General features: G+C 33.8%; 1 protein-coding gene across 1 annotated transcript; it reads right to left on the bottom strand.

The window, feature by feature from the left end:
- Positions 1 to 882: 882 nt before the first annotated feature.
- Positions 883 to 17,780, bottom strand: LOC105337970 (uncharacterized). The gene is made up of 20 exons (XM_011442923.4): positions 17,001 to 17,780; positions 11,495 to 11,635; positions 10,231 to 10,396; positions 9,233 to 9,360; positions 8,477 to 8,599; positions 7,914 to 8,063; positions 7,694 to 7,788; positions 7,363 to 7,517; positions 6,635 to 6,753; positions 6,267 to 6,374; positions 5,041 to 5,287; positions 4,271 to 4,358; positions 4,053 to 4,117; positions 3,645 to 3,780; positions 3,087 to 3,187; positions 2,848 to 2,940; positions 2,611 to 2,712; positions 1,996 to 2,130; positions 1,810 to 1,900; positions 883 to 1,684 (listed from the first exon to the last, which is right to left on the bottom strand). Exons 1-20 carry the CDS (start codon positions 17,482 to 17,484, stop codon positions 1,523 to 1,525), a joined length of 2,889 nt encoding a protein of 962 aa, XP_011441225.3. The 5' UTR covers positions 17,485 to 17,780; the 3' UTR covers positions 883 to 1,522.
- Positions 17,781 to 18,398: the final 618 nt, after the last annotated feature.

The following is an 18,398-nucleotide window of genomic DNA, read 5'->3' as shown; positions in this document are numbered from 1 at the left end:
ATCCGTAAACTAAAAATACACACTCACTTATGGCTCCGGTGACCAATAAACGAAAACTAGGAAATGAACAGTGGGGAACGATAGCGATTTAAATGTAGGTTTCTATAAGCTGTGTTTTATACAATCCCGTCGACAAATGCTCATGTATTTTAGGTCACGTGGATAACTTAGGTGACTTAATGCAATTGGTATTCGTCCGTTTTTGTGCGTCATGCATTAACAATTGAACACGCCAACTTGTAAACTACTACGCCAATTCTATTAAATGTGGTATGAATCATCTTTAAGGCAAGAGGGCCCGTTTCTATACAGAGGTCCCAAAACAGGAAAAAGAAAGCTGAAAATTGAGAATTTGAAAAAAAAAAAAGCTGCACATCTGAAAAAAAATAATCTATACCAAAGTTGTAAAGTTCATGTCCCCCGAGGTTCTACTTACAGGGTAGAGCGAAAAATGTCAAAAATGTTAATTTACCTAGCGTTTGAAAATATTTACTTTTGCTCAAACTGAGGAAAAACAGATTTCAGTATATAGAAAAACCATAAAATCCTCTTCAAAAATTGTAAATTGTATCACCCCCAAGGTAGGGGTTCTGATTCTAGAGCGGGGCCAACATCGCTATTAGTGTTTCTTTTTTTCCATACATTGCGTAAAATTTTACTGAAACGGAATAAAAAACAAAATTAGAGAGGCATTAAAACATTTTTCCATTTTTTCTTCATTCTATACCCTGAGATGGGTTTCTGTCTGATCCAGGGGAGAGAGGGGGTACATTGAAAGACATGTACGTTCTACTACTGTCAGACAATGGTCACCATTTAAACAACGGCCCTTCTTGCAACAATTGTTTTAACAAAATATTCATAACAACTAAACCTGATATATCTGTTTTATAAACATTTTATTAATTATGTTTGACTTCGTTTCTCACAAATAATAACAACATCACGATGGATAAGATACATATTATCAAACTTTTAAACCTTCTTAGATATTACAATTCGTCTTTACTAACACTAAGTAGGTTTAAGTAATGTCTATAGATTTGAAGCATGTAGTCGGGTTAATTTTGCCATTCTTTTTTAGCTTCTTGTAAAACATCAAGCGTGAAAAGAACACACTTCACTGGAATGTTACAAGCAGTACATCATATGGTTTTTAAAAAACATTACAATTTGTAGAGTTTTCCTCGTCTCGTTTAACAGAAATCACAATATACAAGTCAACAATTAACAATAAAAAAATACACAGAAAACCAAGTAACCATTCAAAAGTAATTTTTTCTCTGCTAATTCCCCTCTCTCTCTCTCTCTCTCTCTCTCTCTCTCTCTCTCTCTCTCTCTCTCATTTTTGCTCTCTTGCTCTCGTTGATTTTTGTTCATTTTCATAATGATTTGATGAAAAATATGCATAACTCAATACAACTAGTCAAATATACAAGCTGCCTGTGGAATATGCCAAACGAAATGCATCAAACAGCCGAATGATATTTTCTTTCAAACGTAATGAAAGCCAGCATTTTATTTAATCACCATCAGCATCAGACATCAACTTCAAGCTGCTACTACTTTCTTTAATATCCGTTGCATACGTCACACTACCGGATGTCATGTGATCTTTATCACAAGTGTTTGATGGGATACCCATGATATCTTCATATGTTATCAGGGATGATAATTCTTCTTCCTATACGAATTATTATTGTAAAATAAATACATGAACATAGATCACATAAGAAATATAATGTTTTGTAATATTTAAAAATTGCACGAGATAAAAATTTGAAAAAGGCTGATTTGAACAGATCTTACATTGTAAATTCTTTCTAGTTCATCCACAACTGATGCAAAATTTGGTCGAAAATCTGGATTCACATGCCAACATTGCATCATTAAATCATATCTGTAAAGACACAAGTGCACATTTGGTGTAAATTGCCAGTCGCTAGAAAATATGTGTGATACATGTCCTAAAATGCCATGTGATTTTCCACTTACACTGGATGCGGACTCAGTGGCGTTTGTTCAAGTCTTCCTCCACCCTTGACATACTTCATTACGTTATCGTTAGATTTGCCGGGATATGGCACGTGACCCATTGTAAATAATTCCCACAATACAACTCCAAAAGCCCTGTAAATAGATTCATTCTATTTATTTCATGAAAGGCGCTTTGGAAAATCCAAACACAAATAGCAATTCAATATTTCATAAAAACTGATGGGTTAATATTTAATTTTTAAATGTCTTTGTCAGTGATAACATTACAAATTAATTTTGAACCCTAAAACCTAATAACTTCATGAAACATGAGTGTCTTATAGCATAACCGAAAAGCGGTATTTATAATTGACTGCGCCGCGAAGTAATACATTGTATCTGCTACATAAAAAATAGTGGTTTTAAAATATATTGTTTTAAAGTGTAAAAATCGGAAATAATATAAATAAGGAATCATTCTTTGAATATGAATAGGTGATCATTTTGGTCGGAGTGTGGTCAAATCTATCATCAAGCCCTTCGGTCTTTATTGGATTTGACCAAGCTCCGACCGAAATTATCACCTCATAATACACAAAAAATGATTTCTTATTCCTTAAATATTACACGTACCAAATGTCTGTCTTGGAAGTAAATATTCCATCAAGAAAACTCTCCGGGGGCATCCATTTCACGGGGACCATCGCCCTACCATTCTTTCTATAGTAGTTTGTCCTTATGGATAAAAATGTTTTTATTAAGCAAGCAAATAGGCTATATCAAAAGGGATCAAAAATTTATACGAACCTTGGAAATAAATAATAGCTTCTTGATAATGCGTTGATATTTTCTTATATTTCATTTATTTACCTTAAAACGTCTCTAGCCATTCCAAAGTCCCCTATTTTTGCTACACGATTTGGTCCTTTCTCTGTTAGTAAACAATTTCTTGCAGCAATATCTCTACATAAAAGTAACAAATATTAGTTAAATTTTAGCCGTCAAGTTGATTTCCACATCTACGTAAACACAATACTACTAGGATATTACATGTACATGTACAATGTAGTTGATATCAACGTCAAATAATATCATATATGATGTTTTACCTATGAATGAATTTGTTCTGCTCTAAGTATTGACATCCGCGAGCTACATCCATTCCTAACTTCAGGAGGTCATGGAGTGTTAGGTAGGAGGGTTCATTTGGCTGTAAAAATTAGCATGTCAATACCAATTACATCTTCTGTAAACTTCCCAAATGAAATCCGTAATTAAAACACACTGATTATGTTTAAAGTTAATCAACTTATAACATCAAAGTCAAAATTCCGTAACTTCATATCAACGGTTAGCATGTAAAAGGGATAATATAAATTTATGTCTTACTCTATATATTGTATCTCAACAGTTTTTTTGAAAAGCGAAACATCTAGCATGTACGTTATATATTAAAAATATATCTTTTTGCTACGACTGCATCTAGATGAGTAAATATGATATAAAATTGTTTTAAGAAGGATTAAAATTTGAACAAATCATTCAACGATCAAACAGTTTTGAAACCATCTTATTTGATGGATTTTGTTTTACCAAAACATATGCTTTCAACTTTCGGATACCAACACACCCCTTTTGGTTTTTTTTTTTTATAAAAAGAGACATACCTGCTTCGGACGAGACTCTCGGATAAATGTCCTCAAGTCGCCACCTTCCATCAACTCAAGCAAAAGATACATGGACTGGTCCATCTCGTCTGTCGATATCCCGAGAAATCGAACAATGTTTGGATGGCTAAACTTGCTAAAAATAGACAATTGCAAAATGGCGAGGATGTCATATAAAACATAGAAACAGTGTTCATTGAAGTTTATTGAAAACCATATGCGTGCAGTGTTTTATAACTGTAAATTTCATTACATGTAAATAGAAAACATGTGCATCAAATTTACACTGCCAGTTTCAAAACAGATTTTTGGATCATATATACCACTCAAGAAATTGATTTCGAAAGGTATGAATGGCAATCCCTATGTAGTGTGAAGCTTTAATCAGAAACTACACGAATTACTCACCTCAGGGTTATTGCTTCAAAGAAGAGCTCTGCTTTTGTTTGCTCCGGACATAAAGTAATTAGTTTCTATGAAACAAAAATATATTCAATCCGATTTTTTTATTGAACTGAATTACATTTTAATATGAAAATAACAATGGACGTGCAATAATTATTGTTGTTTGCATTGTCTTATCATATTTAAAATTATTTTGAATGTTTCATGCAAAGTTCAATTACCTTTACTGCTATAGGAAGATTTTTTCGACGAGATACGTCCGCCAGCATCCCATAGTACACCTCACCAAATGCGCCTGTACCAAGTAACCTATGATAGATATTTTAAGCTTTTACGTTAAGCAGTTTTTTAGGGTGTCCCATATATAATCATGAACCCATTTTCTCTTTGAATAACTTTTGATCAATTTTATTTCAGAAAAAAAACCAATGCATTTTCAGAAATATATGTTATGTGAAAGATTACTCGACAAATTTCACAAACATTCATTTGATAAGTTTATGAAAAACTGAGCGATTTTTCTTACATTAACAGTGCAGATGTCACGTAATTTCAAATATTAGCACAATTGAAAGAATCTGTTGTTCGTTGTTTTTCCAAGCTTGGGTTTTTCTGGCAGATTTTGTACAATTATAACTAAAGCCTGTGATTGATAATACAGATTTAAAACTCAAGATCGATATCTCTGTTCTCTTGTCCGATTTATCTTAAACAAGAAACGGTATTTCTGTATCTTAATCAAAATCAGTCAAAAATCAACATTTTCTTATCTTTTTTAAATAGGAAATAAAGAGAGACGACTTGAGCAAGAACAAACCTTTTGTCAGTGATAAGTCTTGGATATGTACATATAGTAAGTTATATAATGTAAATTTTATATTTAAATCCATAAAGTAAATAAAAAAAATCACAATGTGAAAACATTCTTGTCATGGTGAAAAATACCGCAGTAAATAGTTGTGAAATAATTCACCCTTGAACTTTGACTTACTTTACAAGTGTGATCTTCTTTCTCGGAATATCTCTGATTTTATCCTCGGTCCACTCGTAATACGGGGAGATGCTAGAGACCGCTAGGTTACTGGGAACCAAGGACTGGCGCTCACAGTCCGCTGACGAGGAATCGGAAATATCCACCGGAAAAGAACATTTTCCATCAAGACCGGAAGATGCAGTGGATGACGGGAGTATATTTTGGCAGCTTTCGTTAGATTTGATGTCTCGTCTCTTTTTGAAAACTAAAAATTTGTAGATAAAAATTCATTAAAGCTGCTTGGTCCGATTTTTTTGTAATTACAGTATCAAAATTTTTTCCATACAAATCATTCATCTTAGAAAGTTATGGACTTTCTCCTATTTACACCAGCAGAATCAGTCTCCTTTCAAAGTTAGAAATATTCAAAGTAAATAAAAATAATTTCTCTTTGGGCAAACGAAAAAACAAACCAAAATGCATCACGGGAATGTTTAGAAAAGGAAACCGCTTGGTTTCGTCCCCCGAATGATTGGGGTTATTCAACCCGCATGCTATGCATCGATTGTAAAGAAAGCAGACTTTGGAAATATTAGCGAACAAAACGTACACATGTTTATTTGTAATTGTCTGATCATTTCGACCTTTATTTAAAGCGATGTCAAAGTCGTAATACAACCATACCCGTCTCGTCGTCAGGGGTGAAATTTAACATGAGGCGAAATAACGCGGTACCTTTTAATGTCGTTTGTTTTGTTAGCAAATTTTGTACGTATTTTTCTTCATTGAAATTTGGCATAATTGACGGGTAAAACTACTGCAATGTCTATTATTATACATATACTAAGCATAGCCATCGTTTAAAAGCGTGCATAAAATTTGATATAAAATCGGACCAAGCAGCTTTAACATCAAGCAAAGCTGAATTTCGTTGCAATCAATCTAATACTTATTCGTCGTCTCTTCTGGACAATAAGTTAAATCCATCAATGTTTAGATAAAATAATTTCACTATCTATACATTTTAATTTTGACTATTTATATGAGATTCACGACGTATGTGGCATTTTGAAAAAAAAAAAAATTAAAGTGCTTGACTTGGTCCCAAAATTTAACGCACTTTGAATTTTTTTTTCAAAGTCCGTAATTTTTCAAAGTGCATTGTAACAGACGTATCCTTCTTATGTATAATATATGTATCTATCATATGTATAACATTTAAATGAATGTATTGTGAAACATACCTGAAAAAATGACTACGGCCGTTATCAATGCCAGAACAACTCCAGCTCCCACCCCGATCACTGTCAGAATGTAGTCCGAACTGTCTTCAGTGTTGTTGATCATTGACACTAAAAGAGTACGAAAATATAAAACTGTTGTGTTTCTTTTTTCTTCATAAAAGATAGACTTAGGGAATGTTATGAATTTCGACTCTACAAAAATCCAAAATCAGGATTTTTAATGATAGGATTGACGTTGATAAAACCACCTCATGTTTAAAATGTTTAGCAGTTTTTCTTACACTGTTAACCTTCCTTCAATTCGTTGATAAGTATATATTCATATTATCAAATATTGATTTAATTGATGATACATCTGCTTCCATTACCTTCTTCCAAACGTGGCTCTTGCCATGTGTCTGACTTTGTGAAGCAGTCAGCCGTAAAACTAATCTGATCCAGTAGCACCTTGCCGTATGCCTGCTTCCCTTGCAATACGACATAATACCTTTTAAAGACACAAACGACATGTCAACTTGCTAAGACTTTTGACAAAGTTACGATATGCAGTCAGTTGAACTAGGTTGTTAACAAATAAACATCAATGTATTTTAATACATGTATATTCTTTTAACATATAATAGAGATACACATTGAAGTTAGTTTTTACATTTTAAACATTCTTTTTTAAGTTAACTTAAAAGGAAGAAGTCCTGATTTAGACATGGACTAGATTATATGTATATATTGTAATTTAGACATGCACTAGATCCATGTACATACTGTTATTATAACCATTTTAACAAGACCTTGGACTTTCAGTAGGGCGTAGCTATCTATTCCTTGCGTCAAAACAAATTAACAATGACGCGGTTTATATCGAAATAAGCATCGATTGCGTAGTCTTAGCTCAAAAGCCAGACATATCTTGTTGATTTCAAAGAGCCATGACTGAGTGGCTAGCAATAAAATAGACAGGCCTACGTCACGTCGCTGTTTGACACAACTAACCAAAGTCTAAGCTCTTGTTAAAATGGTTCTAATTGCCTAGGTTTTCCAAACGTTTTCTGATCCCTTCTTTGACCATGCATCACTCATAGCATTGCATCCTACTTACGGCTGATAATGATGTGGTAGAGGTATAGACACCCTGTTCCATTCCGGCTCGCTTCCCCAACTGGTCAAGCTTTTGATGATGATACAACTGGACTCGTTAGAACACACCTTGACTTTGATAACATCAAACATATCGGCAACATACCAAAGACGTAACTAAAAAAAAAAAGTAAAACCGTTTTGTTAAACCACAGGAAGAACAAAAAATTGTCTTCATTTTTTATTGCTTAGAAATTAAATTTCTACGATAGACCTGATAATCCATTTCTAATTACACTGTATTGCACAACTTTAATGGATCTTTGTAAAATTATTCCATTTAATGTCTCTACCCTGCAATCCTTTGAAGAATTAAAAGGAGGCATCAATGGACTCGTCAAAGACGAATGGACACCATTTTTGCAATTTTGGGCAACGAAGACAAAATCTAAAAAAAATAATAACCGATATAAAATAGAAGTTAATGTATCCAATAATTAGTGTTTCTTTCTCTTTGAAACATAATCAGAAATTACAAATTCATCTTCTTGCTAAATACTGAACATATGATACCTTGTTCATCATAATTGCAATATTTCTTATGTTTCATTAGAACTGGATCATAAATAAAGAGGTCCTGTTTCGCGAACGAGCACTCTGGAGTTGGAGTCCAATTACAGGTATCTCTTTCTAGATCACAAAATTCCTCATACATCTGACTTTCTGTAACAAAAAGTATAAAAATGGTACATGTAGCAACTCGTTTTGAAATGCATTAATTCAAAGCTGGTCAGCATTATATTTATGTAATTTATAATCAATTATTTTATATTGATGCTCTATGGTTAGAAGGTACTTGATATTGGGTAATTTACCAATAGACTTTCATAAATGTTATGCAGTTATCATTGATTTACAATGCTTATTTATGATAAAGAATATGTCGCAACACCGGAGGTAAAAATAATTGATGAATACTTTTCAAAAATATAACTTCAACTCAAAAGAAAAAAAAATGCATTTCAAAAATAGAAAACACCCCCCTTCCCACTCTGAGGTGTTAAAATCAAGGACTTTTTGTTTATTCAAGGACGAAACGCTGCTGATACTTTAAACAAACCAATAATGACGCATACTACAAAACTCTTTGTCTTCATCATCCAGAAGTGGACAATCAGGATTCAGGTCACACACTCGGTCACGTGGTATGCATTTCCCAGAGGAACACCGAAAGTCATCGCCCGCACAGCTGGTGTCCGCTAAAAAGACAAACAGATCATTTAGACTGTCCTCAAAAAGTGTTTGTTGGAAAATATGGTCTTGAGGCGTTATGTAGATGTTGTTTTGAAAAGAGGCACATATGCGTCACTACTTGTGACAAGGAAGACGTGAAATGAGTAGTTTAAATGAATTCACAACACGCTTTAGCATCATTATTTTGTAGGAAACCAACTGAAATGATTCAAAGTTTAAACATGTTACTTTAATATGATAACTTTTATTAAATTATTGTTTAAAACCATAGTAGATAATAAAGATATTTCTTTAGTAATTGAAACAAAATTATTGAAAAAAAAAACCCAAATTACAATGGTCTATCAATGGGAAAATTAAGAATATGTTGATAAATTTAAAGAACGGGCATGGATCATAGAGAGAAGGGAATGTACGTAGTATACGTATACTGTATGAGAATTAGGAAACAATCAATGGCACCCGCTTTGCGTTTTAATTTTTACTTTGGCAGAGGCTTTCGAAATATTTCTTATAACAAAGAAGTAAAGGCATCTGTTGAATATCTTATCATTTGGATAAACAAAAGCTTCTATCAAAGTGTTGAATAAAAACCGGGCAACAAAAATGTTTTAAGATGCTCTTTCTGCTTTTTTTACCTTCCATGGCGGTGCAATTCTCCAACCAAATCCTCTCGATAGCTGCTATGTAAATCGTGTAAATACACACGTTCAGTCTAAAGACTTCGTCTACTTTGCCGATAGGAATTTTAACCACTGTCCAGTCCCTAAAATGGCAAATAAAATCAATTCAATTTCAACAAAACGAAAGATTTCTTCCGCTATCCGATTAACACAGAACTGTCTTGCATATCTGTTTTTCGTGACAATTCCGCATTTTTATTTTTTTTTTACATTTATCCATATTTGTGACCAAAATGAGAAAATTTATTTACATGAATGAACGATTTCAAAATGTTCAGGGGAGCATAGTTCGATTGATTTTCCATTCATTGTGTTTTAACCCTTCGGTGATAATTTGTATAATTGAATTGCGGTACTCGTGTCAAGAACAGCTTTAAGGTATGAACGCTCCATTTCATATTTACGGACAATCCATATGTATGCACTAAATAATCCCACACAAAGTGTTGTACGTGGAGATGAAACATATTATCTTCTTTTTTTAGTCCCCGGGAGACTGTTTTCCATTATGTGTCCTGCGAATTTCAAAATGTTCTTACTCCTATCAAGGCGGCTTACGTCAGAGAATCATTGACTAATGTCCACGAGATTGCATTACAGGTGAATGAATCCCGTGATGTGGAACTTCTAATTCATTACCCTGACAAGAAATACTGCCAGTAAAATTAACCATTTTCTCGTTAATTGGCGATGACGTTCGTTAGCGCAGGTTAATGCATGTCGATCAATAATAGCGCAAAGAAATTAAGTAACCCAAGACTTGAACTATCTTCTTTCAATTCACTGAATTATACACACATAAACATTGGAAAGATGTAGTGATAAATTACGCATATGTTGGTATCGTGATATGTACAAAAGTAATACCTAAAGATATTGTGTATAATGTAGGATTTTGTATTAAATGAATGAGTCGGGTTTCGATTGCCTGTTTGACAATTGGTGATGCTTACATGTTTTCCTCGTTAAACTTCTCCCGCAACAAGGAGCTTGTTCCTTTAGATGAATTGATTGACACTCTAAGATACGTCGCCGAATGGGCGGTCATGTAGAGGTTTAAGGAGCAGCTACTTCCACTTCCGTATATATCACGTGACTTCCAATACGTTCTGATGGACTCTGCAAAATCCAAAAAGTAATATTGTAGATATTCTAATGAGAGAGAGAGAGAGAGAGAGAGAGAGAGAGAGAGAGAGAGAGAGAGAGAGATGTGCAAGCCATAGTGATGGCATTTATAAAACGTCTTCTCTGCTTCTCTGCATTCTATAGTTTATCTTTCCGTTGATTTGCGTTAATTCATAGTTCAAATCAATGCTAATTTTCCTCGGCCGCTAGGATAAAATCGAAGTTTATTGCACATTAACTGAACAGCTAACGTCTCAAACATAGGGGAAGGCCCGTCCTTGAAGAGAACATCGAGTGTTTAAGTTACTAGGGGCAAATGAGTCTAAACGATTCTGAAGTATAATCTGCAATAACACGAATAATAAGACAATCGATTTTAGATTGATTGCCAAGTTTGATCGATATTAATATACCTGTTGGGTTTCATTTCTATTCTGGTCTTTTTTTTGTCATCATGCTATACATGTAATATCTACTATTGTTTGCTTTATTCATCACACCCCTGTAGAACCAGGCAGACAGTGTTACATCTGACATCATCAAGTACAAGGTACTTGTATAGTAAACAACTTCGATTCCTGTTCACTTATATATATCCGAAGTGGTAACGCCAAACAGTAGCACTTCGCCCTCTCACAACACTTGACATAACGAGATATTCTTGATCTTCCCATAACCAAATATGAAAATACAAATCTTAATGGTGAATGGGAAACTATCAAGAGGCCCTGTACTCATGTACGGCGATTTGTAGATAATGAATTGAATTGGACATACTTTTAATATGCACATATTAAAACCTGAACTATGACATGTATGAATATCCAGATTGTGTCTTGTTTTGATTAATTTTATGTACTCATATCATTAACTGAGAACTATTAAGGAGGAGCGATGCAGTTAAAAAAAAAGGCCCATCTTTTCGATTAAACAACCAACAAAACATCGAACGTTCAACTTCATTAAACGGTATTCTATTTACAAAAGGATAAAGGAATACAGGATAGTTTCTTATAAATACGGGTATGTCATAACGTGACTAACCCGAAAATCCAAAAATGAAACCTAATTTCTTAAATGATTACTGTTTACCTGGGGCAGCCATGTACGTAAGCCTGTTCTCTAGTTTAGGGATGTTTTCACAGTAACTAGAGGTACAAGAGTTAAAGCTTTCAGTTGTCCCATCCGTCTTCCAGGGAAAACACGAGCTTGTGTTATAGTCACAGTCGGCCTCTGAAATATATTGAAAATATACATGTTTTGTAACTATCAATGTTTAGCATTACACATGTAGCTATCAATGTTTAGCATTAAAGATGTAGCTATCAACGTTTATCAATAGACATGTAACTATCAATGTTTAGCATTAAAGATATAGCTATCAACGTTTATCAATAGACATGTAGCTTTCAATGTTTAGCATTAGACATGTAGCTCTCAATGTTTAGCATTAGACATGTAGCTTTCAATGTTTAGCACTAGACATGTAGCTATCAATGTTTAGCATTAGACATGTAGCTCTCAATGTTTAGCATTAGACATGTAGCTTTCAATGTTTAGCATTAGACATGTAACTATCAATGTTTAGCATTAGACATGTAACTATCAATGTTTAGCATTAGACATGTAACTATCAATGTTTAGCATTAGACATGTAACTATCAATGTTTAGCATTAGACATGTAACTATCAATGTTAAGCTTTAGACATGTAGCTATCAATGTTTAGCTTTAGACATGTAGCTATCAATGTTAATTTGTATTAGACATGTAGCTTTCAATGTTTAGCATTAGATATGTGGCTATCAACATTTAGCATTGGACAAAGAAGTATCCAACCTGATAAAATAAACTTTATTTTAATAAATAAGTATTAAGCATTTTTATATTTTGAAAGTGTTTAACCAAGTGTCGGCAATTAATGATATTTTTATTAGATAGTTACATCATCATGTAAATTAGTGAACCATATACAATCGTACATGTAATAGCTATTTAATTCACCTACGACATGGTCTGTTCAAATCAAAATGATCAATAGTTTTCATGAAACAGTCAAATTTTATTTAAGTTTCGAAGATACGTGTATAGAAAACTTAAAATACAAGATCTTAAGAGCTTGCTTGAGACAACAGCACTTTCTTTCCTAACGATAAAAATGGCCCCATAAAAACTCTTCTCTATCACTTAGCCCATTTCATTGATCTCAAGCGGCCAAAAGGCTAGATACTTATACATGTAATGTTCTTAGACTAGCTTATTTCCTTTCTCTCTCTTGGCGCCTCACCTAAAAGTGCAAAATACGCAAATATACCGTCATAGTGACACAAATAAAGATATCATCACTGTAAATTATTGATATAACGAGGCTAAGACAATGAACTTTACGATTTTTGATTCCATAAGGAATCGAAGAATGATCCCGTTTTCCGTTTTATTAAGTTGGAAACATAATGACATTATCAATAATGTATGATAAAAATGTCAATACATTATAATATCCGTAGCTGGAATTTTGATATCTCCCATAGGAGAATTTCGTATCCACCAATACACGTCCAGCTTCAAAGATTATGCATATATGCGTATGTGTCTTTAAAATATGATATAGTTATGTTTGCTTTATCTGAGGGTAACGATGAACACTTGCGGTAACTTTGCTCAATCTTTGCACTTCTTATAATGTGGTTGTACTTTCAAGGGCATTTTTCTTGACCTTGAAATATATGTCGTAGTAATTGGCGTCATTCGTAGTAAAGAGGCTGGGATTACTGCTGATAAACCGAAGTTCAAGGTTATTTCAGAAGTGGGAAACTCATGTTTCTCCATTCACAAATAACAAACATGCATGCTTTTAATTTATATTCCACCTTGTGACGTGCGGGCGTCTAGTGAAACTTTGTACAACATGTTTTGTTTTCGGTGGAGTGAAACAATTTCTTAGGAGCAGATGCCAACTTGATCTTTTTATGGTTTTTTGTTTAATTTTGTTTGTTTCTGTTTACCTCATTTATTAGTTTAGTCAAATTAAAAGCGCTGATGGTAGGGGTCATTTTCAAACATTTCGGAAAATGTTCAAATTTTAATGCAAAAATTTTCTTTTTACTAATTGTTATTTTATATGCCCGAACACATTTTATATTACATCAGCGTTTAAGGCAGATCTACGTGTTAATTTGTTGACCACACCTAGCCCCCTTAACGCAGAATATATATGTTTACATTAAAAATCGACCTTCGAAACAGTTGCATTTCTTGGTCCTATCTGAGTATCTTTAGCTAGGTCTAAAAAGATGAATACACATGTTCATATTTGACAGTGAGAACCTTTCAGCGGATTCAACAAATAAAGAGGGTCGTATGGTCTTGGACAGTATTAGAACGTATTATATCTCATGTTGTAAATTTTGAATTTACTGGGTGGGTGTAAATACAAAATTACGTCATGTTGTATATTTTTTGCATTTACATCCACCCAGTAAATTCAAAATTTTCAACATGACATCTCCTACGAAGACCTTTGTGTAAAGACATGAGAAAATGCTCAAATTTAAAAGCTAAAACTTACGAAAATTTTCTTCACTAAATAGTAGTTTAAAGCTGAAAAAAAATATCTACATATGAAATGTAATATGGATCTGATAGGAACATGTACTTTGCTGACCCCCCCCCCCCTCCTTTACAAAAGCATTCAAATCTAGCTATTATATTCCCTTATATCTAATATATCGGATTGATTCCCAGGTTTATGTGACGAAAACATCCGCTCTCTGTGTGGTTCATAATGTTAAGTGATAATGCGGCGCTAATTTGTGATTGAATACTCTTAAGGAAACCGACTGTGTCCATGTCTGCGTAACTAACTTACGTTGCTCCCAAGTTCGCCGAACTTGGATGCATACAGCAAGCCCATCCTCTGCTGTCGATCGCTTTAATTCTACTTTTCTTTGATTATTTCATCTCTCTCCTCTAATTAACCTTGTTATCGTAAAGTTACTGACTTTCCGCATAGTCCTTTTTGCCGTTGTAGTCGAACAAACGGAGAGCGACATCGGTGTATCTTTAATCGTCTTAATTAAGATCTAAATTATCGATTTCGTCACAATTTTTTTTAGTCATAATGGATGTGTCAATTTTGTTTACCACCATTTGTCTAGTCTCTGCATCCTTTCTGTCGATGCGTATAATGGACAGATAATGTCCATGATCATTATTCAAATCGCTTCCTTTAATGTCATGTTGTAATTGTTGTTTATCTTACCCTACAGACACCACAGGTTGGTGACTAATATTGTTCTCTTAAAACGGTAAAGGGATTTGGAGACTAATCTGGGCTCGCTTTAACGCGGTCAAAGAGAGGATACCATTTATGCGATCGTCCAAATCTTCAGATTATGTCGCTAATGCTCTTGTTTACAATCCGTAGTAGTTTTTTGTGCATTAAGAGATTTGTGCTACTTTTAACTTTCTTACGAGGGCTTGTAAACGGAAAACACGTACACTGTTGTTGTTTTTCCACACATAAAATTTTTAAATACAATGAATACGTAAAAACAGATCACATGTTGCATACATAATAATATGTAGTTTTGCGATATATCACTTGTCAGTGTCAATGCAAAAATTACAACATGAAAACTAAGCAAGAAACAACCGATACGTTTGATAAAGTATTGTTTTCATTGAATAAAAAAAAAAACCTCTTTATTGTAAGGTACAGTGCTTTCTGCTATTTTGTGGAAATGACATGATGTTTGAAATGCTACCTCATGAAAGTTTGTTACTTTAAAACCAGTCAGCCTACTACCAGATGCTTCAGCAAATATCACCTAAATGACCAATTTATTATTATCAATGGTCACTTCGTGTGCAACATCTTTTAAATTTTAACTATAAATTGCCATTGATTCTGATTTGAACCCGCGTCAGAAGACAAAAGGGACAGGGGCAAATAGCTTTGATCTGTAATTCTCGTTTAATGGTTTGCTCTCGTACACGCTCATTTCTCTCTAATTGAAAAGAATTGGAAGGAATGCCGTCCGCCAGAGAGAACCCATTGACGCACGTCTTCTCTGTAATCCATTCGAGGACGATTTTCCCTGAATTATAGTTAAAAACAAACGTTAAATGTAGAGCTCAATCTCTAGGAAATCAGGCAAAATCATCAGACTTGACAAACCCCCAAAAGATATACGTCTGGTAGAAAGCCAAGGAATGCGTAGACAACACATTGGCTTTCAAAGTCCTAGGAGGAAATTATTTTCTCCCTAGGATGTGAAAAATAAGAAATGAAAGATATTTAAAATTACTTTTTTCTACTTTCATTTTAAGGTGCAATGTAGGTTACGAAAGTTTCTGGATTTTTTCGCAAAGCGTGATTTATGGAATTATTTCTGAGAGGCAGCTTGCGTTATATCAGTAACAGTAGCTCTTTTTTAATATTAATAACGAAGTGTGAAAGTAATATACAGCAGGAAATAAAAGCATTGTCGTGAAATCTGGTGTTTAAAATAAATGACGCATTCAGATACGTGCCTTTTTGAAGCTAAAAAAATCAATATAAGTGATTCTAATGGGAATATGTTAACCTTTCGTATCTGAATGATTTATTGAAAAATGGGTGGATGTCGAGCATATCTTTACTAAGCGCATTTTGTCATATCACTCTGAAAATCGATGCATAACTCTTAGTAATTTGTCGAGATATTTGTAAAAAAAAAAAAAAATTAAATTTTACAACACCCACATGTACACCAAATTACAATGTCTTTATTCAATTAGCTGCACATAAAATAAGTAACATCCAAGCGAAAAATGTTCCCTGCTTTCAACCCCATGTGCACCAAATCTCAGCTCTGTGTGCCAGTTGCTTAATTTGTTTTGTAGTGTTTATATCATATCACTGTTGTTTAAGCCTACAATTTTATTGGTAACGCACGCGAATTCTAGGTATTTCAATCTGGAAATCTCGAGGGATTGGAAACTCTGTTCATTCATAATGTTTACTGCTGTTAAGTTCAAACGTGACAATAATACCCATGAATACATTTCGACGATTAAGAGAAAAACGTCAGTGATTGACTTTTAATTTTTTATTAAGTGAATTTTTGTTAAGGTCATGGAGAATATGATATAAGTTATATAGAACACTTGTCACAGTATGAATTGGACATTTTAATTGAACTTACATTACAAATAAAAGTACTACACTACATGTAACTTTCTATTTTTTGATAAGCACATATCATATGAAACTGGCATGGTTCTGAAAATTTTACTCGTTTTTCATCTATTAAACAACTTAAATCCAAGATACAAGTTTATCGGGATTAAAAAAATAAAAAGTGAAAAGAAGAGTGTAAAAAACAGAAATTCAATATCATAAATTTCGGATTGCAGTCGAGATGAATAGAGGGGTTGTATAAAAAGTAATCCTTTATACTAGCATTTTTTTCGCATTAAGCCCACCTACCATACAATGTGTCTCTTTTCACTATCAGAGCCTAGTATTATATTGTTTATGAAACTGTTTGACCAACCGTAATAAAGAAAAACATATTCTGCTAGGAAAAGGCAAAATGTGGATTATATTTTCTTACCTTGAAAATATGCTTCCAACTTGTCAAATCTTAAAGACTGTTTATATCGTTGAGTATTCAGTTTCCTGTCTCCATTTAAAAACGACACTGTCAAGTTCCAAAAATCGCTGTTGATGCACTCAAAGCTGTATTCTTCAGGCAGAGCAAATTCAAGATATAATTTCGTTGCATTGTCCAACTGTTTCACTAGAATCTGTGGCGAGACCCAAAAGACCCGAGAGCCAGATATTGGACACCATATTTTGATTGTAGCAGAAAGATTTGAATTTGTCAAGAAATCTGGTGACACCTCTAAACCTGCTCTGAGTTTTTTAAGTACGTGGCCTCTAAGTTTGTCTAGATTACTGGACAGGATCGAGCCAGTCACATGTACGACATTTTCCGTAACAGCCACTTGTAGATTATCTGGTTCTGTGTGGATGATTAGTCCGTACATCACATTGAACGACAGAAGGAGAACGAATACGACTCCGTTTCTTGCCATCTTGCACCACGCTGAGTTATTTTATAGGTCCATGGATCGCGATATCTCACATACAAATAATTAATACAAGTGATTTAAAAAGTTGCAATCGCAGATTAACCTCTGGAATTAGCTGAAGAGGATTAGCGCATTAAACCTGTACATTTGTTTTCTTTCACACTTTCTAGTCTTCGTCACCGGTCGTCAATAAAAATAAAGAAATCGAAAGCAGTGATTCAGTGAAAGCAGAGTCGTCTACATGCATATGCGGACAAATGAAAGAGCGTTCGATAGAATTTCATTGATAGAAGGATTGCTTCTGAGACGAGTGGTTATATATGCAAAGCCTTCAGTCTCCGCCTCGTGTCAAAACGTTCGAGGTCAATTATCTAGACGCGATCTACGAATGTATTTTGAGAGAGGAGGGGGGAGGCATGCAACACTGACTGCACGGTGCACGTCATATTGATCGCTTTCTTAATTTAACGACCGAGCGAGAACAGAGGTGGGAGTTTGGATGCTTATACTATTATATATTTATATACATACATACAAACATCCAATTTTCCCACCCATATTAAAGATACGGTAGTAGGCGCATCCTCATTAGAGAGAGCAATGATAAATCAATAGATTTGGGGGTTTCTTTTTTTTTCTTTTTTTTTGTTTATCTAGATCTATTTTAAGCAGAATCAAATGCCGCCCCCTCTTCTATACATTCTAAATAAAGCTATATGTAGTGATTTTGAAATTGCAATTAGGTAAATTATTTTGCTAATTGATTAGATAGAAAAATAAACACATGCATATAAATCTAGACCTATTTCCATAACATTACTATTCATGTGTAAAAATAAAAAATACAGCAAACAAAGTGATTATTTTTATTGATTAAGGGCATATACATGCAACTTAACATTGTAACGGCAGGGATT

The sequence above is a fragment of the Magallana gigas genome, chromosome 9, assembly GCF_963853765.1.
Source record: "Magallana gigas chromosome 9, xbMagGiga1.1, whole genome shotgun sequence".
Classification (NCBI taxonomy): domain Eukaryota; kingdom Metazoa; phylum Mollusca; class Bivalvia; order Ostreida; family Ostreidae; genus Magallana; species Magallana gigas.
This window is presented reverse-complemented; position numbering and strand designations above follow the sequence as displayed.